Source organism: Syngnathoides biaculeatus, chromosome 2 (assembly GCF_019802595.1).
Source record: "Syngnathoides biaculeatus isolate LvHL_M chromosome 2, ASM1980259v1, whole genome shotgun sequence".
In the NCBI taxonomy this organism is placed as follows: domain Eukaryota; kingdom Metazoa; phylum Chordata; class Actinopteri; order Syngnathiformes; family Syngnathidae; genus Syngnathoides; species Syngnathoides biaculeatus.
Window position 1 is genome coordinate 19,933,637 of NC_084641.1, and position 27,983 is coordinate 19,961,619.

At 43.3% G+C, this 27,983-nt stretch overlaps 1 protein-coding gene across 6 annotated transcripts; it reads left to right on the top strand.

Moving 5' to 3' along the window:
- The first annotated feature begins 3,729 nt into the window (after positions 1-3,729).
- snphb (syntaphilin b) lies at positions 3,730-27,857 on the top strand. Of its 6 annotated transcripts, XM_061839826.1 has the most exons (8): positions 3,730-3,753; positions 4,161-4,260; positions 4,516-4,746; positions 10,761-10,850; positions 13,507-13,659; positions 23,053-23,160; positions 24,230-24,379; positions 24,480-27,857. In XM_061839826.1, exons 4-8 carry the CDS (start codon positions 10,801-10,803, stop codon positions 26,344-26,346), a joined length of 2,328 nt encoding a protein of 775 aa, XP_061695810.1. In that variant the 5' UTR covers positions 3,730-3,753; positions 4,161-4,260; positions 4,516-4,746; positions 10,761-10,800; the 3' UTR covers positions 26,347-27,857. The 6 variants fall into 6 exon arrangements, with proteins under 6 accessions (XP_061695810.1, XP_061695797.1, XP_061695834.1 ...); XM_061839813.1 differs by lacking the exons at positions 3,730-3,753; positions 4,516-4,746 and having other exon boundaries at positions 3,971-4,260; XM_061839842.1 differs by lacking the exons at positions 3,730-3,753; positions 13,507-13,659 and having other exon boundaries at positions 3,975-4,260; positions 24,480-27,856.
- Positions 27,858-27,983: the final 126 nt, after the last annotated feature.

Genomic DNA, 27,983 nt, shown 5'->3' on the forward strand with positions numbered 1-27,983 from the left:
CACTGTGTTGCAAGGCACTAGCGAACTGCAGGGCATCCACCACCTTACGGCCCACTGCCAGCCCGACAGAGTTGGAGTACATGGTGAATATCCGTCAGCCACTCAGATCACGAGCGAGGAAGAGGTGGGGGGGGGGGGGGGACAAAAAACAGCCCACTGCGGCCGCCGAAGGCTGCAAATCAACAGCGACAGGCCTATGTACAGCACTGGAGACGGGTGCAATCACCTTCATACCTCTCAGCTCAGACAGCGTGATTGTAGTTTTCAAATAACATGGTCTAGTCATGGCTACTTTGCATTATTACGCAAGTGTATCTGTAAATGTAGACATGAGCTAACATCCATCCATCCATTTTCTGAGCCGCTTATCCTCAGAAGGGTCACGGGAGTGCTTGAGCTTTGGCCAGCTGTCATCGGGCAGGAGGCGGGGTACACCCTAAACTGGTTGCCAGCCAAGTGCAGGGCAGACAGAGACAAACAGCTGCATTCACAATCACACTTAGGGGGAATTTTGAGTGTCCAATTAATGTTGCATGTTTTCGGGGTGCGGGAGGAAAACGGAGTGCCCGGAGAAAACCCACGCAGGTACGGGGAGAACATGCAAACCCCGGGATTTGAATCCTGGCCCTCAGAATTGTGAGCCAACGCTCTACAGCTGCGGCATCCATGACACCATGTATACAAATTTTTTATAATTAATTAACATGTATATGATATGGTGGGGCAGCACGGTGGATCAAATGGTCAAGTGTTGGCCTCACAGTTCTGAGGACCGGGGATCAATCGCGACCCCGCCTGTGTGGAGTTTGCCTGTTCTCCCCGTGCCTGTGTGGGTTTTCTTCGGGGACTCCGGTGTCCTCCCACATCCCAAAAATATGCAACATTAATTGGACACTCTAAAAATGCCCCTAGGTGTGATTGTGAGTGGGGCTGTTTGTCTCTATGTGCCCTTTGATTGGCAGGCAACCAGTTCAGGGTGTACCCCGCCTCCTGCCCATTGACAGCTGGGATAGGCTCCAGCACTCCCGTGACCCTTGTGAGGATAAGCGCCAAAGAAAATGGATAGATGGATGACATGGTGGGGCAAAATGCGCAATTGAATGTAAAGATGTCAGTAATGTCAAATTGTTACACTAACGATTGATTGATTGACTGTTATAGAAACATTTGTGTCTTTGATCAATATTTGAAAATAAAACATTTTGCTCACCTTTGTAAAATATTATACTATGATCAAATATCGATACTTGGTATCAGCAAGTACTCAAACGTAATTACGGTACTTGCCCTCATACTTATGGCAGAAAGGAAGTGGCACTGTGCATTTGTGATATGTGTCCGACAGATTTTGTTTGACTGTTAACATGACTGCACCTCCATCCGAGAACTCCGCAGGTGACAGAACCCACTTAAGGTTGCCATGACTTTCCCGCCCTGGAGGCGGGTTTGCAGTTGCAGGGTTAAGTGGCCGAAGCTGAGGTAAGATGGTGAGGTGGGCTTATCGATGCTTTTGAACCCGGCACCTCATCGACTCCATTTTAATTTATCGACCGCTTTCGTACTTAATTCACAACACCACTAGAGCTGCCTTCAAAATGGCGCACAGCTCATTTCATCATTTTTGCCGTGTCTCGTGAGAATGTCTGGTAAAAGAGACACCCACATTTTTTGTGACAGCCCAGTCAATATGATCCCCATGAGAAAAGGTGGCCCAGACTGCTCGTTGGGATTCTCACTTTGGCTCCATTTACGCTGGATATTCAAGTGTCCTGCACCTCCAATTGACACTAAGTACTTCCTGTATTTTAACTCCACCCACCCGCTCTCAAATAGAAGTACTGTGCATCAACTGGAAATCAAATTTGAATACTGCACCCAAAAAATGGGGGGAAAAAAATCTGAGCAACCCAAAATGAAAAACACATGTCATGTCACCAGCTATGCACGCAGTGAACATTTGAAAGCTTTGTGAAGTTTATCATGAATTATATTTGGTTGTTTGCTTTGTTTGAACATATAAGGATATATTGCTTATATATTTTTTATAAACTTTGACTATGACTACATATGCCGTCAAATTCTTTGGAACCGGCGGGTATTCTTAGCTGCATTCTTAACAGTTTGTGACAGACAATTGTTTTATTGTGCTGTCAGCTGTTTGGTGCCAGTCGTGGCGTTTACCAACAAAACGTGAAAAAAATGAAATGTGCGTCTACGTTGGAGGGAATATATGGGACAGCCACACTTTCTCAAGAATTTTCATGGGGCTAACAATGTCATTAAGGCGCCATGTTAGTGTCCTCATACTGGGCACGTTTTCTTAACTAAATGGAATTCAGTCATTTGGGTTAGTCAAATTGTCAAATGTTGCAAATGTGTTCATTTGCTCGTCTGAATGATATATATATATATATATATATATATATATATATTTTTTTTTTTTTTTTTTTTTTTTTTTAAACCATTGCTCTTGAAGCCTTGTTGATTCATTCGGATATCAAGTAGATCCAATTATTGTTTAATGTTAATCCTTGCAGCATATTTATTCTGGTGGTTAAAACAAAGGTTTTTGGTGATATTCACTGTTACACTTGTGCACCATAGTATTTCACACGCTCAAAATCCAACATAAGGTGACAACGGAGCCAGGGCTCCTTCTGCAAACACTGATTGAGGAGGACACGTTTCGTGCACCATTCATTTGTGTTTATTTGTTTCGCTTTTTTTTTTTTTTTTTTTTTAAGCACAGCAACAAATAATAATTCTAAAAAAAATATCATCTGGCACACCATGTGTGGAAAGCATCTACTTTCTTTGCTCGTCATTTGGCAATGCACATTTGATGACTAGATAGATACACCTCCAGAATCAGCGAGCACCATGGGGAGAGAGGCGGGTAGGAGCGGCCTACACGGATGTTAATGAGACAACAGCACAACTCACAATGTCTGCATTCACAGCAATAGCCGGGATGTTATTAAAAAAAAAAAAAACAAGGAGCGATAAAAAGCTCAGCGAGAAGAGAAGAAGATGGGAAGGCAGCAAGGGGGGACCACAGAAGTCAGCGACATAATTAAGAGATGAGCCAAGACAGGTCTTACTAGAAACTTAATCAAAAACGGAACTTTTAAGATAACGTTTGAAAATGGAGAGGGTGTCTGCCCTCAGGAGTGCATCAGGAAGATGGTTCGACTGAACCTGGTTCCTCATCTTGGAAACATCCTTTATGTCAGCCTTGAAATCAAACTATGGAATTAGTTTTGGCAGCAAGAAGGAGGTGCTCACTTGCGTGGGTTTTCTCTAGGCATGCCGGTTTCCTCTCACATCCCAAAAACATGCAACATTAATTGGGCACTCTAAATTGCCCATAGGTGTGATTGTGACTGCGACTGTCTCCATGTGCCCTTCCTTTGGCTGGCAACCAGTTCAGGGTGTACCCCGCCTCCTGCCCGTTGACAGCTGGGATAGGCTCCAGCACTCGCCGCGACCCTCGTGAGGATAAGTGGGAAAGAAAATGGATGGATATTAGTAGTAGTAGTGGTAGGACACTCAGGTGCTTGGACAAAATGATCCACGAGTTCCCTCTGTCGACCAATATTCAGCATGACATCCAGTTTTTAATGAACGGCTTTTCTGCAATGCCTCAATACCTCCACCCGACGGCACCACTGTCAAATTTGCTGCGTTTCTCCGAGCACGTCCCACTGTGTTGATGCTCTTCCGGGCTCTTTTCCTGATCTCCGCAGTTCACAGGTGGAATTTGTTGAATTCAGCATTTTTTCATTATTCATCATGAATCGGTGGATCCTCTCCAAAATCCATACCTCACCAAAATGTTCACGTCATATGAAAAACAAAGAATCCCGTCGTAAAATCAAACAAATAACCATTGAATAGAAATATAAAATATGATCATAAATAATTCAAAGGATAATGTGGAAATAATTCCAAAAGCTCCACTGGCCTTGCACCATTTCATTTCCCTTTAAATGCCGTGACGTAGCGTGACGTGGACGTCTCCATCCACAGTCCCCTCGCGCTGTGTCAACCCATCCTTCCAATGCACTTCTTGCCTCCTCTCCTGCCCTCCTCCTGGACCGCTCCCCCTCCCCCCCTCCTCCTCTTCCTGTGCCAACATCTCTCTCCTCTGCATCCCGCAGAGCTCTCGGCCACAGGAAAATATTCCCCCCCAAAATGGAGCCCCTGGAGCCGAGGGAGGACTAACGCGACGTCGGCAGAAGGGACAGAGGGAGCCTGCTGGTAAGAAGCGCGATGCATGGGTTTTGTTTTGTTTTTTTTTTTTTTGTCATTGTATGCTGTGGAAATGGACCGTGTGTGTGTGTGTGTGTGTGTGTGTGTGCATCAAGGGCACTACTAAAATGTACACACCGAAGCTGTATGTTTGAGTTTGGAAGCCTACAGTGGCACTCGGGCTGTCATTTTATTTTGAAAAACGGGACACTGTCTGACAATCGTGCATGGTGGAGCTCAACCTGTTCGTGCACTATCCGCCAGACTCTAGTGCAAATACTGTACCACACGGTTGTTGGTGAAGAGGCTTGCAGGCTGTGCTGTCGCGTGCATGCGCCGTGCACGACGGTAGTAGGACACCGTGCGGCGTCAACATTAGCAGGCCGTGAAGTCGTGACAGATTTCCTGGCGCAGCTGTTTGACCTTGCAGCATTTCTGCCACCGGCTACGCGGGACCGCACAGATGACACCAGCTTCTTTTGAAGCATTTTGCAAGTGAGTAGAAATTGCAGGTGGGACGCTTTTGCTAGGGTGGGCTAACTAAAAAAAAAAAAAACATTGCTGGTTAATACGTCAAAATATTATCGCAATACCCAGAAGCTTTGCGAGTTTGCCCCCTAGTGGCTATGTGCAACATGTACACGACTTGTAAAGTATGCATGTAGTAGTAGGCTGTTTTTGTTTCAGTTTATGATCTTTAACATGATGGAGCCTTTTTTCCATGACACCGCGGGTGGTGAAATTATACACCAGGGGTGCATCAGACCGCTGATGGAAATTTCGTAGACCAGCGAGTCCGAGAGTGGGTGGGCTGCACCACTGGGTGTGTTTACAGGCGGTTTCATTCGCTGACAATTAAAGGGGCTTCTCTCCTTTAACTGTGGCGCAATGAAAACATCTGGCAATGTGTACCCTTCTACCAGTATACTCACTCTCTCGCCCCTGGACATGTCCAAACCATCGAAGTCTGCTCTCTCTAACCTTGTCTCCAAAACATCCAGCTTTGGCTGTCCCTCGAATGAGCTCATTTCTAATCCTGTCCAACCTGCTCACTCCAAGCGAGAACCTCAGCATCTTCATTTCTGCTACCTCCAGTTCTGCTTCCTGTTGTTTCTTTAGTGCCACAGTCTCTAATTCGTACATCATGGCTGGCCTCATCACTGTTTTATAAACTTTGCCCTTCATCCTAGCGGAGACTCTTCTGTCATATAGAACACCAGACAACTTCTGGCAACTGTTCCAACCTGCTTGGACCTGTTTCTCCACTTCCTTACCAGACTCACCATTGCTCTGGATTGTTGACCCCAAGTATTTGAAATCGTCCACCTTCACTATCTCTTCCTCCTCCGCCCCTCTCACTCACGCACATATATTCTGTTGTACTTCGGCTAATCTTCATTCCTCTCCTTTCCTGTGCGTACCTCAATCTTTCTAACTGTTCCTCTGCCTGTTCCCTGCTTTCACTTTCATTATCATCAGTGCTTAATACACTGTAGGAGAACAACTTTCACTTTGTTAGCGTATCACTGACCTGCTGAATGAAGTGTGTCATGTTTTATGCCGAAGAGTCTGGTTAGTGATACGTAAATATGCGATGTCATGCAAGAGAAATGTCTGTTTGCCTATTTGTATCACATCGGACTTTTAAGACATAGCTGCTAAGTCAAATGAATACACCCACTCACTAATAAAGACGACAAGATATTACTCGTGATCTTTCCAAGGAAAAAGTACTCGCCCCGCTGTACATGTGCAGTGCAATTCCACAATTTTATCCTGTTGTATTTCCATGTGAAGTTTGTGAAGCATCAGACTTTTTTGCATCGATCGCCAACGTTTCGCTGTAACTCTGACATTGCGTCCTGCTCCGTCCAAAATCTTAATTCCGTGTACATATCCTTGCGTGAAATAGTTGAGACCTCTCTGTAGAACCCTCTTGGACATGTCTGGTGCATTTGGAAAAAAACATACCGCAGTGTTACCAGGAATACGTGATAGAGAATCCTCTTCAAACCTGTTCTGTTCAGTTGCCATTTTGGAAGAATGTGGGAGATGGCAACTGTTGCTAAGGGGGGCGGAGCTCAAGATCACCAGTCGGAAAGGTCCATAATAGTGATTTGTGGGGAATTTGAGGAGCTTTCTACCTGGTGAAAGAAAGCAATGAGAGACAGACAAACAGACAGATTCAACACTCAGAGGGTGAAAATTTTAACGATTTAGAATTTTGAGGATTCACCATCTCAAGAAATAATAAAAGAAATCATTTCCTATTCCTGTTTGTTCCTGGTTATGTAATGCACAATTTGTACTTTTTGAAGTGACTCAATGATATAAGTGAACTTCCATCCATCCATTATCGAAGATGCTTATCCTCACAAGGGCCAAAGGAGTGCAGGAGCCTATCCCGGCTATCTTCGGGGAAGTGGTGGGGTACACCTTTGAACTGGTTGGCAGCAAATAGCGGGGCAGCAGAGACAGACAACAGCCGCACTCACATTCACACCTACAGGCAATTTCGAGTCCTCAATCAATCTACCGCGCATGTTTTTTGGGATGTGGGACGAAACCGGAGGGCCCAGAGAAAACTCATGCAGGCACGGGGACAATATGCAAAGTCCATACAGGCGGGGCCGAGATCCAAACCCCAGTCCTCAAAACTGTGAGGCAGACACTCAAACCAGTGCCATTGAGATGTGCCTGTTTCAGAGAACTCAAACAACAATTTTATTTTTAATTTTATTAGATGTTAGTAACTGTGTGTACCCTGCGACTGGCTGGCAACCAGTTCTGGGTGCACCCCGCCTCCTGCCTGACAGCCTGCATGATAGCTAGGATATGCCCCGACGCTCCCGTGACTCTTGTGAGGATGAGCGACTCTGAAAAAAGTGGGAAAAAGATATTTAGCAACTGCTTTAAGCCTCATTACCGTTCCTGATTTTGAACATCAAGGCTGCTATGTCGGGAAAAAAAAAAAATAAGCGTCACCTCCTGGTGGAGCAATTTGATGTCTTCCGCTCAGTTGAAGCTGTTAGAAAGCACTTCTTGCTTCCGTTTCAAAGGGGGACTCCCTCCTCACAAGTCCTTCTACTATTTATCCGGGAAAGATGAATGTAATGTCGTGCTCTGCGATGATAGATGCATTATAGTTGGAGGTTTGACATTATTGATTTCCTACTTTTTGCTGGCTCGGCCCACACATCTTTGTAGTGTGGTCATGTCAGCTGTCATTCGTATTTTTGTTTGAAGGACCTTGTGAGTTCGACATTTTAATCATATCACGGAAGCAGAGGTGTCCAAGGTGCTAGAGTAGAGATAATGTGTGATCTCTTTCTTTTCTTTTTTTTTTTCATTTGAAGAAAAAAATTGGGTCTGAAGATTTAACGGCACAAGGTTTTGCAGTTCTGAGGTATCTTAATAAAGGCTATTTGGTATTCATTGATCAAAATACACATACAAAGAAGTATAGTACGAAATTCTGGTTAAAGCCGCTCGCTTTTTGTTTACCATAATTCCCGGCTGATAAGACGCGACTTTTTTCACACTCAACCCTGCAGCTTATGCGGTGATGCGATTTTGTGCATTTTTTCTCACGGCCACAAGGGGGCACTCGAGCGTAAAAGGTAAGAGTGAGACCGGTGGAATATATGTGCCGAGGAAGCAACTTTTACCGGTATGTTGTTTTTTTAAGCGTCCCTGTTAGCGCTACGCTAGCGTCCTGCTGCTATGTTACTGCCGTGTCTCAGTGAATTTTAATGGTATGGGTTTTTTTTTGTAACCGTCCCTGTTAGCGGTGTGCTAGCATGTTGCTGCTGTCTTACTGCCGCGTCTGTGATTTTTACCGGTATGTTTTTTTTTAAACCGGCCCTGTTACCGCTGCGCTAGGGTTGGTTCCGCGCTAGCATTAGTGCCGCGCTAGCCTGTTTCTGCTGTGTTACTGCCTCATCTCAGTGATTTAGGTACTTTTTTTTTTTTTTTTTACCCAGTGTTGTTAGTGCTGTGCTACCATGTTGCTACTGTGTAGCTGCCGCGGCTGTTTTTTTTTTTTTTTTTTTTTTTTTAACCAGCCCTGTTCATGCTACCATGATGTTGCTATGTTAAACTAATCTAAGGTATTAAAACTTTGAAAACTCTTTATGTGTACCGTCTTTCTTTGTAAATAGCTTGTGTTTCAATGTGGGCACTTGCGGCTTTTACACAGGTGCAGCTTATGTATGTACCAAATGGTATTTCCTTTACAAATGTACTGCTTGAGGTTTATAATGTGCGCTGTGTAGGCTGGAAATTGCGGTAACTCTTCTTTTTTGGGGGTTTCAACTTGTGCAAAATATCCAATGTTGGCTCCATTCCAGGTACTGCCAAAGCAGAACAAGTTTTCCTTATCGCAATGACTGGAGGCGGTGCTAGGGCGTTGCGATTAGGCTCCGGTTGATTTTCAACATTGGTTCTGAAGACAAAAGTCATCCCTGTGAAGACAAATGGGATATTTTCAAATATGAAATATGCAGTATATTACAAGACAACTGTCGCATTCACCATTTTAGCCAAATGAGCACATTTTTAAAAGCTTACACAGTAAACTTTGTCGTAGCACAAATGAAGGGCGAAGCTGACTGTGCAGTCTGTGCGGATAGTGACTCATCATCAGCCAGCCTATTAAAGTGGTACATTCAAGTACTGACACAGTCCGTTCTGAGCGTGCCGTCCCTTTTAGATCAATCCAATTGGAAGTAACTCGTAACAAAGTCCAAAGAGTGACACAAAACCTTCTTTTTGTCACATTTGAATATTGTTTTCCCGCAAGGATAAGCGTGTTAACTAACGATGCTCATACTGCAGTAAATTTCAGTCTATTGAGCTCTCTAAGGTATGGACAGTAAAATAAACGCAAAATAAAGCGAATCTGAAGGTTTTCCACACATAAACCGCACACGTTGCACATACTGTGCTGCACACTCTGATTGGAAGTCAGCAGATAGTCTGATAGTGCATGAGTAGCGGAGATCAATGACGCAGCAGAATGTGGTGCCGTCCAAAGTCACGCTGAATATATTATATTTAGTTTTCTCTTATCGCGTCTGCTTGCGTGTCCGGGGCAACAACAATCCTTTTGTTTTTTGCATTTGTCATACTCTCCACCTGGGATTCTGTTTTGTTTCTGTTGTTTGTTTTATTTATTACTGTCCTGCTATTTTTCACTCGTTTTACTCAATTACTCAATGCCGGCTCAGCTGATTTGAAGGGTTAGTGCAGCCGCTTATAACGTCTGTTGTGTAATGCTCGCTCTCTAGACAGCCAGGAATTAGAGGCTTCCCACTGGGTCCCATGGGTCCCGCAGGATGCGAGTGAATTTAAACATCAGTCACGCAACTGGGAAGGGTAACAAAAAAAGAGCAAAGGTCATCGGGAGCAACTGGGACCACCAACTATGACAGCAAAGTCACCGGGAATGGACGGGAATGGAATCCATGATGGTGGGAGGTGACTGGAGTAGAAACCACGACCGCAATCAAACCGTCGTGCATCCATCCATCTTCTGCTTATCCGATGACAGATGTTGTCTTTTATTTTTCATCAAATCGATATTTGACTATTTCCCCAGAACCAATGTTGTTTGTAAACATTGCTACACGAATGGGAATAATATCTGTTATGTTGGTTAGTTAATGGGTGCAGGATTGACTGGGAGTAAATAATAAATAAATGGAATTTTGCATGGAATTGTTGTGTCGCATTTGAGATGTTCAGGTTACTATTGTATTTCTACATCCATCCATTTTATTTGCCGCTTATCCTCATGAGGGTCGCGGGGAGTGCTGGAGCCTATCCCAGCTGTCAACGGGCAGGAGGCAGGGTACGCCCTGAACTGGTCGCCAGCCAATCGCAGGAGCACATAGAGACAAACAGCCTGACTCACAACCACACCTAGGGGCAATTTAGAGAGTCCAATTCACGTTGCATGTTTTTGGGATGTGGGAGGAAAACGGAGTGCCCGGAGGAAACTCACGCAGCCATGGGGAGAACATGCAAACTCCACACAGGCGGGGCCGGGATTGAACCCGGGTCGTCGGAACTGTGAGGCCAACGGTTTACCAGCTGAGCCACCGTGTTTTTAAATATATTTAAATTACTTCTCAACACTGGATCCTATAATAAAAGATAGCTCAATTTAGTTACAAATACGAATACAACTGGACCAGCCAGGACAGCCTTCATCTTGCTTTAGCACTAACGTTTGTGCTTAGGTTGTCATGTGCTGAGTTTGGAAAAAGAAAAGAAAAAACACCTTATTCTTATTCTTATTATTGGACTGGATACTAGTGGAAAAGGTCCAGATGTTGAACATTGCTTGGGACTTTGTGTGCGTGTATTTGGGGTTTTTTTTTTTATGCCAGTGGTTCAAAAATTCAGACATTCAACACACCTGTCAGTCCCCGATTCATAGAAATCTTGGTGTCAGTCTGAGGACATTTCTTTGACTTCTTCTTTTCTACCTGGCTCCCATCAACCAGGTGAGATCAGCAGAACCACGCCGATAAGACTTCCGGCCTCATGTCTGCCCCGGCTCCGGCCACTCGGAGGTCTGCGTCTGGCTCTCGCCGGTAAGTCGTCAACAGACTAATTCTGTTCTGAATCAGCTCCTTCTTGTATCATACATGGGGAAACACATTTGTCGTTCGAAGACCCCTATAGTGTGCAGTGCATAAGTCAGACCATTTTGATAGATAAAGTTATGACATTTTTTACGTGACATTGATGTCATTGAAAGGTTCCATTTGAACCGTCCGTGCCTGTAGACTGCATTCTGCACCCAAAAGGGCAGTGTTGCAAAAAACCCAAAGCGCTACTGTATGGTTTGGAAACGATAGTGCATCAAATTGAGAGATGTTTCCAATTTGGTTCCCTCATTAAGCAGCACAAGAGGCTCAAATTATGAAAACAACTGCATTGCAGCCTTTGCCAGAGTTAGACGTGTAAGTAAAGGAGGAATATCTTTCAAAAGGCAGCTCTTTGATATATTCCATTGTGCAGGTGATCTTTTAGTTGTAGTCAAACAGTATATAAATAAACAAAAAGCAAATGCTGTCAATTTAAGGATATGGATTTGTGACCGTGGTGGAATTGTGACCAGGCATTTCTTGTTTTTGCATTCATTCATAGATTGCAAAAACTGGATAAAATGAAGATAATTGCTACTCCGGTGGACAGAACACACAAAGTAACCTAGAACTGCATCTCAAGAACTGCAGGATTCCCTTGCATCAGATTTGGTCATGACTCAACAATAAGCAAGACAGTGGGAAAATAGTATTTATTGCTAGTTCCAAGGGAGAAACCACTGCAGACCAAAAAGAACATAAAGGGTCATCTTGCGCATGTAAAAAATGTCTGAAAATACCCAAAAGACTAAAATTGAGCCTTTTCAAGGTGGGGTGTTACTATAGTTCTGGCGTAGAATATAAAATGGAATTTCAGGAAAAAGATGGTAGTGCTATTCTGATGGTCTGGGGGGCTTTTATCTTTCAAGGCCCGGTTGACGTACTGTCAGTATTGGAACTATGGATTCTCCGCTTTAAGAGAAAATCCTGAAGGAAAATGTTCTCTTGGCCTCAAGATGAAGTGCACTTGGGTTCTGCAGCAGGACAACCCCCCACCCCCAAACCCAACCCCCCAGGAGCATGACTGAATCAACAGGTCAACTCCTTGTATAAATCAAATCTGGCTAAAAATATATATTTACAATGAGGAGTTCGGAGTGGCCTAGTCAAAGTCCAGACTTGATGCTGATTGATAATGCAGTGGCATGACCTTATAAGAATACCGTTCTAAAGCTATAAATCCCCACCCCCACTGATGCTGAATTAAGAATATTCTACAAGGAAGAATGAGCCCAAATACCTCTTTGCCATTTGTAGAAAATGCTTGATAATTAATATAAATATTTTTTAAGGACAACGGCTGTCACCAGGCTCTGCTGGAATCGGAAAGCTTTAGACATTAATTAATGGCTTTGTTCCCCCTTTTTGTAGACTGACCGTCAATTACTTCTCGTCTGCTACTGAATTTCTTTGTATCTTTGCATTTTGTTGCAGATTTGATATACCTTTTCGCTAACTTCATTTTCTCAATCATTTCCTGTTTGAACAGGTCCGGACGTAATCAGGCTTGGGAGTGTCGTCAGTGAAAAGAAACCATAAAATGGGCAATTAGTTTTTGACGCATGGGCCACTTAGCTTTGACACTTTTTTTCGCCCCTTGATAAGGAAAATCACCACATAAAACCAGTATATTATGTTTACTTTGGTTATATTTGTCTGATATTTACATTTGGTTTACATTTGCAAAACTAAAAAAGCAAGTACAAAATAACACAGATGCCAAAATAATGCTTTTGCCACAATAAAAATTCTTAATTAACATTCTACAGTCCAAATGTGTGTATGTATGACCTGACGTGCTTGTACTGTGGCAAAATGTTTTGGGTTTTTTCTGGCAACTTGAATACTATTTTAATGCATCGTTCAAGTTGTCAATACTGCATCCCATGAATAATCATCGCTTTATTAGCGCTTGGGCCACATTACTGACTCAGGCCTCTCCCAGCTTGTCTTTGCTTGAGTCAGCAGTTTTTTGTGCAACTTGTGCAGTCACATCATGTCAGCTGAGGAGTTGCGGCCTTCATAATGTCGGGCAAACGTTGTGAAATACGTCTGATGGTCAAACTCCTCCAAGAAGCTGACCAATTAAAAAGTAGCTTGTTTATATTGATGTTTTTCCAAAGGTACACTATAAAGTTAGTCTTTTGTAGCGTATTTTTAAAAAATATATGATTAAACAATTTTCTTATTACAAATTTATTGATGTATTTTCTACTAATTATTGAATTTAAATTCACCATTTAAAAAAACTGTCAAAATGCTCATGAATTATTATTATTATTATTACTATTAATGTAATGAAAAATGTTCACATATTTCCCATGCAGATTTGACTAATTAATTATGAACTGACCCATGCGTACTTTTTATGAATCAAATGTGACTCCAAATATTTGGTCAGCGTTGCTCGAGCTGGTAGCTGTTCATAAATTACTTTTTGTCTACAAAGCAGCGGGGCTCGAGGTACTCACAAGCGGTGTGCGGCGCACTCGTTGTAGCAATGCGGGAGTCGTGGTTGTGTTGCCGTGGCAACAAGCGTCTCCAGATGGCTCAACTCGTGGCTTTGGTGCCCTCCTCTTTCTCGTCTCTTTCCCCTCAGATTCAACGCTCTGAAGGCACTGCAGCCCAAACGTCGCTTGCAGCAAATACTGGCCTCCTCGCCCGTCCCGGTCACCAGGCCGGAGTCCGGGTCGGGGGCGGCCGCACCAGCTGCCGCGGCGCCAGTATCCGTTCCGGTGCCGGCGCCCCCTGCGTGAGCAATATCTCGGTTACCCTCTCGGGAGCATGCCCCCCCGTAGGTGCTGCAGCTCTGACATGCGTTGTAAAACGACCACCGCAACCAAAAGAACACGCAACACATGCGCCAGCACGCTGATCTGGCATCAGGGTTTCCCCACTCAGACTCTCCTGTTTGGCTGTGTATTCTTTTCTAAGATTAATATTCAATGTGTAAAAACTCATCTTACAAATTGGGACAGATTTTCCAGTGGAATCTCCCACAAGACTCATCCTCCCTAGTGGTGTTCTCCAAGAACTAGAATGAGGGAAACCTTGAGCCACATTGTCGATCTACACAAGGTAGATCTCCACTTGAGCGCTCAAGCAATTTGCTATTGCTGATGTTTGCTTTGAGCGGCTTCGTGCAGTGCACATTCTGGAAAAAGGCTTCATTGCGCCCTGGAGACAAAACTGTGATCACTGGTGCTAGGTGGCGGGTTTTCATCACGTTTGAACTCTGAAGGCAATTGTGAATATGCTCCGACACAGAGAAGAGAAAGGACATCGAGATAATGCAGGAACACAAATTCAGAAAATTTACAGAGACAGTTCATTTACGCTCTTTAACTGCGCTGTATCAAAAATAACATTCATCTTTTATTTTCCTCTTCTGGCCCCAGATCATCACTGTCCAAATTAGCTTCAAAACTATTACCATAATTCCTACAATTCGCACCTGGTTGTAAGCCTCACCCAGTACATTTGTACAGGAAATACCATTTGGTACATACATGGGCCGAAGCTGTGTAAAACCCGCAAGTGCCCACATTGAAACCGACATTGAAACACAAGATATTTACAAAGAAAGACTACACAGAGAGTCTAACGCCAGCGCCGCTGCGCTAACGGTAACGTTAGCCCCCCCGCCCTAATAGGGCCGGTTAAAAAAAAAAAAACATACTAGTAAAAATCACTGAGACACGGCAGTAACACGCTATCGCAGCGCTAACCGACCGGTAAAACTCACTTCCTCTGCACATACAGTGGTGCCTCGGTACTCGAACACAATCCGTTCCAGAAGGCTGGTTTAAAACCGAAACGTTCGAAAACTGAAGCGCGTTTTCCCATTCCAATGAATGGAAAATGAAATAATGCGTTCCAAGCCTTAAAAAATATTTTTAAAGCATTGTTTTAGCTTTTCCTGATAATAAACTGTATAGTAGAAATACATGTATAGTTGAAATACTTTATATAATTAAATCATTTAAGAAATATATTTATTTTTTGCTTAAAATGTATGCTTTACCAGTAGAGTATGCTAGGCTGGGAGTGCATTTCCCGTATCTGTAGCCTCTCGGCCCCCAGCCTTGTAAACCTTTTTTTATTAACAGAAGTGCAGAATAACTTTAAACAACCACTAATGAGGGGCAAAAGAAACCGACAAATTGTTTTTTATATGCACAGAAATTACGTAACGTACAAAAAAATTAACTTGCAACTAGAGGTAGGGTTAATGGAACAAAAGCAAAAGCAATGCAAAACAAGTTTCACATGTCCTCGGTGGGGGTGACTTAGCCCTTTTTCACACTTTTTAGTTTGTTTCTGCCGTCTTTCAAGCACCTTTTTGAAGTGGCTCATAACAACATTGAACTTTTGTAGTGCTCTGCAACATTCTTCTTTGTTAGGGTGATGGAGTTTGACAAAATTATGGATGTCTTTCCATTTGGCGCAGATTGCTTTAATATCGGCATTTGGGACATCCTTCCTGCCTTCACACTCATCGGACAACATCTCCCTCCCTCGTCAACACTATCCCCAGCTATCTGCTGCTCGTTCACAAAAATAAGAAGCAACTTTTTGACTTCCTCGAAGATCAGTGGCCACTGATTGGTCAACACGGTTGCTCTTTTAGCAACATCACTTGCTTTGAGGGCATCCTTGTGTTTCAGAATGGTGCTGATCGTCGATTTCGCCAAGCCATACTTCTTCGAAAACTCAGAAACACGCACCCCAGATTTGTATTCAGCCATCAAATCCTTCTTGAAATTGACAGATTTACGCACCACTTTCCTTTTTTCAGCACCAGCAGTTCTACTTGCCTTCTTTGGAGCCATGATCGGCGGTTAATGCTGCTCAATCTGAAGAAAGAAAAGTCACTACCGGGACAAGTCCGCGTGTATAGGAGCGTGTCGGTCAGCCGGTTACGTCTTTTCCGGGGTTTTTTTCGGGGGTGTGCTCGATAGCACAATAACAGATCGTCGTGGGTCAGCTGGTCGGGGCGTTCGAATACCGATTTTCATTTGAAAACCAGAGGAAAAAAATCTCGAAATTTTCCTTCGAATACCGATTTGTATGAAAACAGAGACGTTCGAAAACCGAGGTACCACTGTATAGTCAGTCTCACTCTTACCTTTTCCGCTTGAGTGCCCCCTTGCGGCCGGTAGGATAAAATCCACAAATTAGCCGCATCACCGCATAAACCGCAGGGTTGAAAGCATGTGAAAAAAGTCGCGGATTTTAGGACGGAAATTATGGTAATACCCTTTTCATTCAAAATTCATTGATGATGGTAATTTTCTTGGTGCCTGTGAATTTGGATCAGAGAATGTGTTCCTACCAATTTTTCCTGTTCTTTTTCTTCTTACGTGCGGCGCAGAGTAACACTTTTGTTATACTTGAGCCTCAGGAACCAATTGTTCTCCTTCAGACCGGTTTCCTTTCATTTAAAAACGTCACTGCTGGTGATCACTGGTTCACAAGAGTTGCTCAATCAACTCTGCTCACATTTGGTCAGGCACTGAATTATTTGTAACATGCATGGTAGCTTTTGGGTTGCTATTAACCAGCAGTATTTTTTCAGTTTTTTCTTCCCAGATATTTTGTCTCTCGTGCAGCATGGTAGAATAGGACTTAGCACGAATGCCTCACAGTTCTAATATTCAGATTTATTTTACGATTACACTCCTCTTTTGTGGCGATCCTGTGAATATCCTTTATCAGATTAGATGCTTTAGTCACAGAGTTTTATTTTGCTTTCCTTTCCCAAATGTGAGAATGAAATTGCATTGAGAAGTACTGAACAGTGAAGTTGACCTTGCCTGGCCGCGCAGCTCACCACTCATGAGTGTTAATCATTTGCATAAAGTCACAACACTTCCTGTAGAGTCAGAATCAGAATATATTTATTTGCTTGCTAAGGATTTTGCCTCTGGTACTTGTTGTTTTGCTCTAGTATGACAACAGTCTTGGCTCGGAGAGTGGAGCATGTCGAGCAGTCGAGTTGGTTAACGACAGATACTGTATGCAAATAGTGCAGAGTGGCAAGAGTACTTACCACACACAGTAAGTGCACAAATACTGCATAATTGGCCCGACAGAAATGTGACGAGAATTTCAAACAAAATTGTCAGCATGTTACAATGGAATTGTAAGTTAACTGTTTAAGATGCTTAATGGAAACAGCGAAGAAGCTGTTGGAATGTCTGCTAGTTTTAGTTTGCATTGTTCCATGGCGGCTACCTGAGGGAAGGAGCTGGAAGAGCCAGTGACCAGGATGTGGAGGATCCAGGAGGATTTTGCTTGTTCTTGTCTTAGTTGCAGTGGCGTGCAAGTCCTCAGGGGTGGGCAGGGTGGTGCCGACAATCCGTTCATCAGTTTTGATTGTCCGCTGCAGTCGCCTTTCATCCTTTTTTGTAGCAGCTCCTAAGCAAACGGTGATGGATGAACATGGGACTAATTTGATAATTGAAGCGTCAAGCTGCCTCAGCAGCTCCTGTGGTAGGCTGTGCTTGCTCAGAAGCGGCAGAAAGTACGTCATCTGCTGGGCCTTTTAGAGGATGGACTTGATACTCATCTCCCACTTCATGTCCTGGGAGAGTGTATTACCCAGGGACTTGAAGTTCTTGAAGGTTAACACAGGGCAGTTGGACGGCGTGAGGAGCAGCTGTGGTGAAGGATACTTCCTGAAGTCCATGATCTTCTCTACAGTCTTGAGCGTGTTCAACTCCAGGTTGCATCGACCGCACCACAGCTGCATCCGCTCCACTTCACGTCAATACGCAAACTCGTAGCTGTCTTTGATACTGTGGTGTCATCTGCAAACTTCGGATACATGCATGTGATGGCCATGCCAAGTATTAAGTGAACACCAAAAATTTGGTGCCTAGACAGCAATACAGGACAAATTATTCTCCACTCGGACAAATGCATTTTGCAAGCATAGATGCACAATACTAAAATAAAATAAAGTGAAATAAAAAGGCTGGTTGGTTAAGCTGGTGTTTGAAGGACGTGAGCCGAAAATGGACAGGCACGTGGGAAGATATCAGCCAGTTACAAAATCCTGAATGGTGCGTGGATAAGTGTGTTTTGATAGCTATGTGAATTACTTCCTCTTTTGTTGTTGTAGAAATTAATATCATTAAACGATTTAGGAAGACTTGATTTATTTATTTATTTTTTTTAAGTGCTCGTGTACAAACTGTGAATCCAGGCCACTTGTAGTTGGGAGTGTTTGCATGAAAATACACACACATGCACAGCTAGCTTGCATGTGTTTATTAAACATTTTGCATGAGTACATTGTAAGAATGTGACAAATCAATACAGAATTTCATCAATGTTCTAGGTAAATAGTTCAATATGTGTCCACTGTGTCAATTGAGTTCAGTGCTTCAGACTTTTGTTATACTCTATGTTTGGTGAGACTCTGTATGACCGGGTTTCTAACGTGAGTTTGCTGGGACGTTATGAAGCTCCAATATCTGCACTGGATCTAGCTTTGACATTTTCTCTCTTTTGCTTGAAAACTTTTGGTACTGCTGTCTTTTGTGAGTTTCTTTTTCTGCTGTATGGAAAATCTAAGGGATTCTTGGAGTCCAGGTACTGTTTCGAAGCAGTCCTGAGTGAAATGTGTACTGCGCTTCACCTAGTGGGCTGTGGGCTCCCACTTGTTCTACGTTCTCTGGACTTGTCTTGCCCATTCACGTTTAAGTTGGGGATCATTTGAGACTCGAAACAGGCTCACGCTCTCTCCAGTCAGGTTGGAACATCCTGGAGTTTTGACATCTTAACTTGTCTGGAATACATCGACAAGCTTTACTGAACTACTACTCTGTTAGCTAGTAAACAATGAAACTGAGCAGCTATCTGCTGACGTCACTCGTCAACCTGGAAGCATCAACCTCGTTGTTTAGGGTGGCAGATCTGAGAGTGAAAAGCAATAAACACATGACAAATTCAATGTACAATAATTCTGTTTGATGACCAGGGTAAATTTACATGTCAAAATAAAGCATATTTTTTGTTCATGAAAGACGTATATTTAAGCCGATTCCTCTCATCTTCCCTTTAAAGAGCAGCTAACACTGAAATATACATTTTACAATAGTATTGTTCCTGCATCCCCCCACAACCACTACAGGTTCTTCTAGAACATTTTTGGGGTGCCGGTTTGAAACGACCCTTAAATTTAATTTGAGCACCCTTAAAGCTCTGAACATAGAACATCAACCCTGCACTTTGCAAAGTCACAACCCCGAAGCGCTGACGTGGCCAATCACAACTCAACACAGTCTTCAACACATATCTGACACTTTCCCGGTGATGTCCAGTTGAATCCAATGACACGCTTTACTATTTGGATTTACTTTTCCATACATTTTTTGCTCTTATAAAAGCTAAATTGGATTTTAATAATGTTATGCTATGAACGTGAGGCCCAGTTACGATCTACAGCACTAGCAAGTTGAAGCAGCTGCGCTAAGAAGGCTAGCTACAGGTCCCGGGGAGCAGCATTTGCAATGAACATCCACGGTAAATTATTAAATATAGATACATTGGAATTTCCACTAATCTCAATTATGTGTAGTCAGACGGAAAGGAATGAGAAGCTAGTTACTTGCTCATCAAAAATGAATCCATAAAAATGTCATTATGTATTATAAGAGGGGGGGAATATAATGTAATGTACATTAATGATTAGCATCTACTAGTTTTCTAACTCTTTAGACATCGTTCAGTGATATCCATGAAATATTTCTTTCAAGAAAATGTTCATTACTTATATATATGTACAATATCCTAAAAAAGTTACATATATAATACAATAATGCAGGCATTCATCTAATTAAAAAAAAATGACGTTAGGAATGGACCAAAGACAAATTATTCAGATTCAGTGAACCAAAAATGTCTTCTGCTTTTGTATGATGTCATTTTATCTCATGTGCAGCTCACTGTCAACCTGACTTTAAAATGTCACTTAAGGTAAAATCTATATTTGTAACATAAAATAGCCAATTAAAATTCTCTGGTTAATGTGATTTATTTATTTATTTATTTATTTTCGCTCATGAAACTTGATGCACAGGATTGGAAAATCAAAGCAGTAAGACGGCGTCTTCATCTTCACGCACGATACTAAATTGTCATCTTTAAGCCTTTGTTAGCGATGTTTGTTTTTAATACAGTTCATGTCGCAGTGGTTATCATGTCTGCCTCACAGCCTCGAGATCCAGGTTAGAATTTGGGTTTTGTCCAAGTACTCCAGCTTCTTGCCACATCCACAAAATGATAGTTCTCAGATTGATTAAAGACTGAATTGCTTACGCGGCCAACATTTGATGGCTTTATCCTTTTCTCAATCGCAAAAGTCATCTGAGATAAGATCCGGGTCACACATGACGCTAATGACGAAAGGCGATCAACTCAGTTGCATGAAGCATGTATTATAGTCAAAGCAAAAATAGTTGAAAATCATCAGCACAATAGAAAAAAAAATGGATGGATGTAAAAAATTGTATGTCACTCAGAAAGCTCGGAGAAAGCTGGAGAAGTAGGAAGTCGACTTTTTTTTTTTTACTTTGGCATTTTTATTTTTATTTTTGAACAATGAATCTAAAAATATTTTATATATTGTACTGTATGTGTTGAAGCAGAAAGAAGTCATGTTTGTCTTATTTTGGGGGGGGCAGTCAAAATGCTGTCACGAGTCTGCGCTTCTGTCAAGATTGCTCTCAGCACGCTGCTGAACATCCCTTCTGAAGGAAGTGCGATGCAGGCAGTTGTGAGTGTCTAAAAATGACTTGACATAGCGTAGATGTCCTGGCAATAAACAAATAGATAGGCCTCTTTGCTCTGAGAAACCTTTTAGGAATTGCCTCTCGTAGATGCACTCGTTTGAGAGCATCTCCATGTTTAACTCTGGCCATGTCCACAAAACACGAGTCTTTTTCTCAGTGTATATTTGACCACATTTGACTCTATACGGAAACAAACGGACTGTAGAGCACTGTAATGACGCAAAACACACCTAAAACGCTCTTCACACATGATTGATTCTACGTTTCGCCAAGTGATCTACGAGGCACAGTTGGTGTGCTGTTACATTGCGTTTTGTAGAATATTGATGGCTTCTATAACGTAGATGTGAAGATGTGATAGTACTTTGTATTAAGAGGTGCTTTATGTCAGCTACATCACCGCCGAAGGACCAGGTACCAAGTGCGTGTCAAGAGCGGCATTGCGGTACACAATCAGATCACATGATTATACTGTTACCCATAATTCATGGTTGTTACCTCTACCAAGGCAAGAGCTCATTTTTGTATAAGTGGAATTTATGGGGCGGCACAGTGACTCAGCTGATAAAGCGTTGGCCTCACAGTTCTGAGATCCTGGGTTCAATCCCGGACCTGCCTGTGTGGAGTTTCCACGTTCTCCCCGTACCTGCAGGGATTTCCTCCGGGTACTCCGGTTTCCTCCCACATCCCAAAAACATGCAACATTAATTGGACACTCTAAAGTTGCCCCTAGGTGTGATTGTGAGTGCGGCTGTTTGTCTCAATGTGCCCTGCAATTGGCTGGCAAACAATTCAGGGTGTACTCCGCCTCCTGCCCGTTGACAGCTCGGATAGGCTCCGGCACTCCCTGTGACCCTCGTGAGGATAAGCGGCAAAGAAAATTGATGGATGGATGGATGGAATTTATGGCTGGTGAGCTAGCCAATGAATTACTAAGATGGCATTTACTCTTAAAACATATTCACAATGCACATTTCTGGTGTAAATATAAATAAAGGTGCATATCATACCATTTTTTTCTTCTAAACTGTTACAGTCTGCTTGTGTTGAGTACAAGTGGAACCACCAGATTCGACAGATGGAGATGCAATGAGAAAAAAATTGAACTTGTAAACTAAAACGCCGCCAATAGATCTACTTTGGCATGCTCGGAAATGCTTGGTAATTTTCCCAAGGTTTTTTTAAAATGGATTTTAGACTGTAAACCAGTTGTGAGGTGCTGTAAATAAAACCGTTTTCAGAAAAGACCCATGTATTTATGGACATAGGCCAAATGAATCCTTGTGTCGCATGCTCATCACGTCGTCCAATGTCCTGTGTCACCTAACTCCTTATCTTTGCCTGGTGTGTCAGATTTGACTATTGCAGGTTCATAGAGCTAGACTACGTTCCCATGGAGACAGGTTACATGGTGTCAATGCGCCCGACTAAAGGCTATGCATCCACCGCAAAAGGAAACGCCTCCACCAAGTCTCCGGACCGACACAGTCGCCCAACAAACTCCCCCTCCACCCCTCGTTCCCGGTCTGTCCACAGCCCCTTCTCTGTGGTCCGCACTCTGCAGCATGGGAATGATGTGACACATCGTGCTGTGTGAATGTTTCATTGTGCCGTGGCATTGTGTGACGCACAAGTGGAAGCCATCACCGTAGCCTCGTATCCAGTCTGATCGCATTTTCAGCTTCATTTGCAAGTCCTTCATAATGAATTGCCACACTACAGTGGACCCTCGGGAACTTGAACGTGTCTGCGGTCAAATCCCTCACAAATTCCAAGAAAAAATGGCTTGGTCATTGGGATTGCAAGTAGATAGATAGACACACACGTCTAAGATAGATAGATAGATAGATAGATAGATAGATAGATAGATAGATAGATAGATAGATAGATAGATAGATAGTACAATACTGAACTTTGTTTTGTGCTAGCAATACAACACTACGATTGAATAACCACTAACGACTGTTGCAAACATACTTTTTGGATGGTGAAATATCTCGAACATTCTTGGAATAGATCGTGTTTGAAACCCGAGTGTCCAATGTATTCCACTGAGTGATTTCAATACATGTTCCATTTCAATACATGTTGGCTTTTTTTTTTTTTTTTTACAACTCAAACCCATCTCAAAATGTCTGCTTACCTTTACTGTGAAGGCACAAATGTTGTTTAGTTTTGTAAGTATTTTTGTGTATTTGTTCATTTCTTTGCCACCCGCTATTAATTGTCACTTGGCACTTATTTTGGGGGGGCTCAACAGCTCACAGAGTTGACCATCACCTCGTTGACTATAGGATGTTTTTACTGGGTGCTAAGAACATTTCTCCTCTTCTTCTTGGAACCAGGCGGTCACCTGCAGCCCCCAGTAACAGAGATCCTTACGGCAATGCGTCCCTCAGTAGTAGCAGCAATTCCGGCTCTTGCAAAGGCAGCGACTGCAGCCCGACCAAAGGGTAAGAGGATATCGTCCTCTACGAACCATATACAACCTCATACTCAACTGAAGGACTATGTCTTCAAGCTTGCTTAGAAACAGTAAACCCCCATTGCAAATACAGGGAGTCCTCGGTCTACGACTTAGATCCGCTCCTACAGTCGCGATTAAATTTGAATTTCGACTTCACCATTAAAGTCCGAATTTACATCAAAATACTTTGTATAAAAAACAAATACATTGAAATAAGCAAGATAATGTACTGTACTTAGTATTACTGCTGAGAGGTGGATGGAGAAGAAGAAGGGGAGGCTGTGCTTTGCTATTGCAAAGGAAGCTGGTCCTCAATCCTCTCCATCTCGACAAGTATCAAAGAACCTAGTTTTGTCATCATTGTATGTGAAATAGAAACGTAACCCTTCACATGGGCAAAAATATGGCCTTTGTCTTTTTAATATTTGTCACTACGGTCGACCAAGTGAAGCCTTGGTGGTGTTGATGCCTCTCCTTTCTCCAATCTTTTTATGATCTTGAGCTTCGTTTCCTTGTTAATTGATTTTTTTTTTTTTTTGGGCAAAAGAAGCATTGCTAAAAGACAGTTTTCTTCTTTGGGGCGATAATGTCTAAAAAGGAAGACAAAAAATGCGAAAAATGCACAAACATGGACAACGTTGTAAAGTTGAAACGTCTTAGGTCGAGACCGTCTTAACCAGAGGACTCCCTGTACAGTAAAGGAGACGGCCAGATACAATTCGTCCTCCTAAGACTACCCCTGTGGCTGAGACCACAATAATGGGATTAAAATTGATGGATAGATGGACTATACATGGTAATAATAGTAATTATAATCATCATCATTATTATTATTATTTTCTTTCTTCTTTTACAAATATTTCTGAGAACAGTATGTACCAAGGGCCCAAATTGAAGACAGTTTAGAGCTCTCTAAATTATGTTCCTGATTATGCGGTGAACCAGAGAGAATCAATGCAAGTACGAAAATCGACTTTAAAAACCTATGTTTCGCTTCCAAAAAAAATCAAACATTTTTGAAATCACGTACGTTTTGATGCACTTGTGTCCCATAGACGTAACCAGAAGTACATATCATGTACAGACAACCATGGCATTCGGCCTCCACCACCAGAACAATACCTTACACCTCTGCAGCAGAAAGAGGTGTGCATCCGGCACCTGCGGGCCAGGCTAAAAGAAACCATGAACACCCTGCAAGACAGGTTCGCATCTAGAATTTATGCCAGCTTCTTTATTTCTACCTATGGTCTCTTATTTCATTGTATTGATGTTTTTTCTTTGCTTTCCATTTGACCCTGTTAGGGACACAGAGATAGACGAGTTGAGAGAAAAGCTTTACAGAATGCAGGAGGACTGGGTGGAAGAGGAGTGCCACCGTGTGGAGGCCCAGCTGGCTCTGAAGGAGGCTCGACTGGAAATCCAGCAACTCAAACAGGCCGTGGACACAGTCCGTGACAGGTTGAGCGATGCTGGGGGATTCAGTGGAGACATTGGAGTCCAAAAGTACTTTCAGGACATCAACACTCAAAACCATAAGCTGGAGAACCTCTTGCTCAACATGGAGTTAGCTCAGGTTGGGTTAGTCAAGGAGGGGGAAGCCATAGCAGGTCGTCGGACCCGTGTTGGGGGTTCAGCGCCAGCGTCAGTGTCTGGGGAAAGTCCAGGGGGAATACCAAAATCAGCAATAGGAGGAAGGGGTTCTTGTTCTTGTGATGGTTCGCCAGCACGTTCTCTAACCCGTAGCTCCACCTACACCAAACTGAGTGATCAAGCAGCTAATAAAAATGGCAGTGGCGCAGATTTTCCTTGTCTTTCCGCTAACGGCACTCAGGACAGCGGCTTTGTGTGCTGCGGGGAGAACAGTAGTGTCCCGAGTCGGGCCGACTTACTCCTAGAGGCCGCCTACCTCTCCGAGGAAACCGCATCCTTGCTCAACTCCTACGCACAGACATTTTCCCATACCACACCCAAGTCTTTACCTCTCATGTACTCCCAAACATTACCTCATTCTTTCCCTCACAACCTGTCACACTCAGCACCCCACACCATGCCGCACTCTGCCACTTATGAGAAGCTGTGCTCGGGCGAACGTCTCTCAACATTTCGTTGCGGTCCAGGTGGAGGTGGCTGCATGAGCCACCCCTGCTTGTCGCACCATCACCTGTACCTCCATCCGCTACGTGAGGCAGGTATTCAAACCGAGAGCTGTCCCATCCCAGCTACTTCAGGTTGCCCATCGGACTTGGATACAATCGCTGAACAGCGTACTTTCAGATCCCAAGCCTGCAGCCCAACTTCAACTTGGATGTCTGATGAAGGAGAAGAAGATGTAGACTCCATCACCACGACCACTTCTGTAACCAGATCAACAGTCATGAGCATAGCCACGGAGCCAATTCCATTCTCCCAGTTCCCACGAGTTAATTCCATACCGCGTTCTGCCACTGTGGCCTGTTCCTTGGAGAGTCCTTTGGATGAAGGGAAGGAGGGCACGAAGGACGTTACAGAGGAAGAACCTGATGGAATGGATAATCAGGGTGAAATAGCATTAGTCCAATCAGCTGGAGTACAGTTCGAGGTGGAGGCAGCAAAACTGGTAGGGAATCAGGAGGAATCGAAGGAAGCAGCGGTTTGCAGTTCAGAAGAAGACAGACCAGGTGGACCACTTGAAACACCCAAAAGTATCAACATCCAACAAACTGATGTCCAAATTCAGATAGAAGCTCCAGGATGGAGCCCCTGTAGCCCAGAATCTCCACAAGACATAGAGCAACCTCACATCTGCCAGCCAAAACGATCTATTTCCCACGAGGGCATTGTTTTGGGGGTGCAAGACAGCGAGTGTGACGAGGACTCAGAAAATGAAGAGCAAGGCGATGGTGGCAGTGGTGCAGGAGTAGAGGAAGCAGAATCCCCTTCTGCTTCTACATCAGTGCAGAAAAGCTACTGGAGTCGTCACTTTCTGGTGGATCTGCTTGCCGTGGCAATCCCTGTGGTGCCAACAGTGGCGTGGCTGTGCCGGGGTCCGGTTCGAGGCGGACACCCCATATACCACTTTGGGTCACTGCTGAGGGGCTGCTGCACTGTGGCCCTGCACTCGCTGCGGAGGGGAGGCGGGCTGAGGCATTACCCAGCGGGCGGGGGGGACCTTGGCGGATCTCAGATGTGAACACACGTTCTCATAAATTCCCTCCATTGGGATGTTTCACCATCACTATATGGCTTTTAATCGGAAAGAGTCTGGTGATATAGTAATGAACATCCTGCCCTGTATCCTCCATTAAAGGGAGCTTCGGGAAGAAGAAATACAGGATAAAAGATGAAGTGTGGGTGGGTTGTCCCAACCGCTGGTCTAAGGCTAGGAACCGAATGTGCTGATTGAACCGAATAATCAGTTCTTGGATGTTCAACACTGATTGTTTGGTTTCCAAATGCAGGGAACACTTTCAAGGTGTGTTGGTTGGTCAACATTGCCGGCTCATCAATGACTGGAACTTGCACTTTGTTAGATATGTACACAAAATACCCTTTAGTAGTTGTTCAAGGATGTGTACCAAATTGCCACATGTAGACAAACTAAAATCCATTCATTGAGTCATGTCTCACTTGTCCTTAACGTTCATAAGAATTCCATAATCATTATCAGGAATCATGGGGTGAGGAGGGGGGGTTCCACATCAAATGCTGCAAGGCTGCAATGAACTGTAAACGAGGTCAGTCAGAGTTGTGACACTGAAAACACCGTAAACCATTTGGAGGCTTTGCAAATGGTATTTCCACCAAGCAGTCTAGTTCAGGCCACTTCAACTCACGTTGGTACTTTTAGGAACAGAAAATGCGGATGTGTCTTGTGTGGCGACCCAGCAAGGGGTGTCGGATGAAAGTGCTTTTTTGTGTTCTTTCCGACATCCTCGTCGTGCCAAAAAACACTTGGGAAGGAATTACTCCAGTCCAACGTTTTTCCATATTTTAGTTCATCAGACTTGAGATGATTTTGAATCTGCAATCCTTTTTTAATCCAAGCAGCAGTCACTGCAGTGTGTCTAACGTCAGTCTTTAAGTATCCAGAGCTGCCAAACGTTACGGAACATTCGTATTTTGTTATGTGAATCACTCAATGTTGACACCTTATGGCCAGAAACCCGATTGGGGGGTACATTTTTATTTATTTATTTATTTTTTTTAAAAAGCCAACGTCCAACATTACCAGCCAGTATGGTGCTGTAAAATTTCAAATAAATGATTGAGATGAAACACGCACAAACACAATATTGTTTAAAAAGGACAAATTCATTTTTCTGAGCCGCTTATCCTCACAAGGGTCGCAGGACTGCTGAAGTCTATCCCTACTACCTTCAAGCAGGAGGGTGGGGTACATCCTGAACTGGTTGCAAGCCAGTCGAAGGGTACATATAGACAACAAGCAAACTCCACACAGGCGGGGCCGGGACTTGAACCCCGGTCCTCGGAACTGTGAGGCTGACGCTCCAACCGTGTACCTCACATGATATAAACATACAAGGAATTTGTCTCCGGTAGTTGGAAACTCTCTAGTACGACATATATGTTGAATCCGACAACAGACGGACAATCAATTGAAACATAAAGACATTGCGGTAACAGTCGTGAAGCAGTAACGATGGCTGCTAATATGGCAATGACGAAACATTTTTTTTTTTTGTGACAATTCTGCAAATGATGCAAAGTCCTCTAGCATTCTTCTTCTTGACAAAATTTTGAAAATATGCAATTACAGACAAATTTGAACAAATTTTTAAGGAAGTGAATTTCAACGGCAGTTCCGTG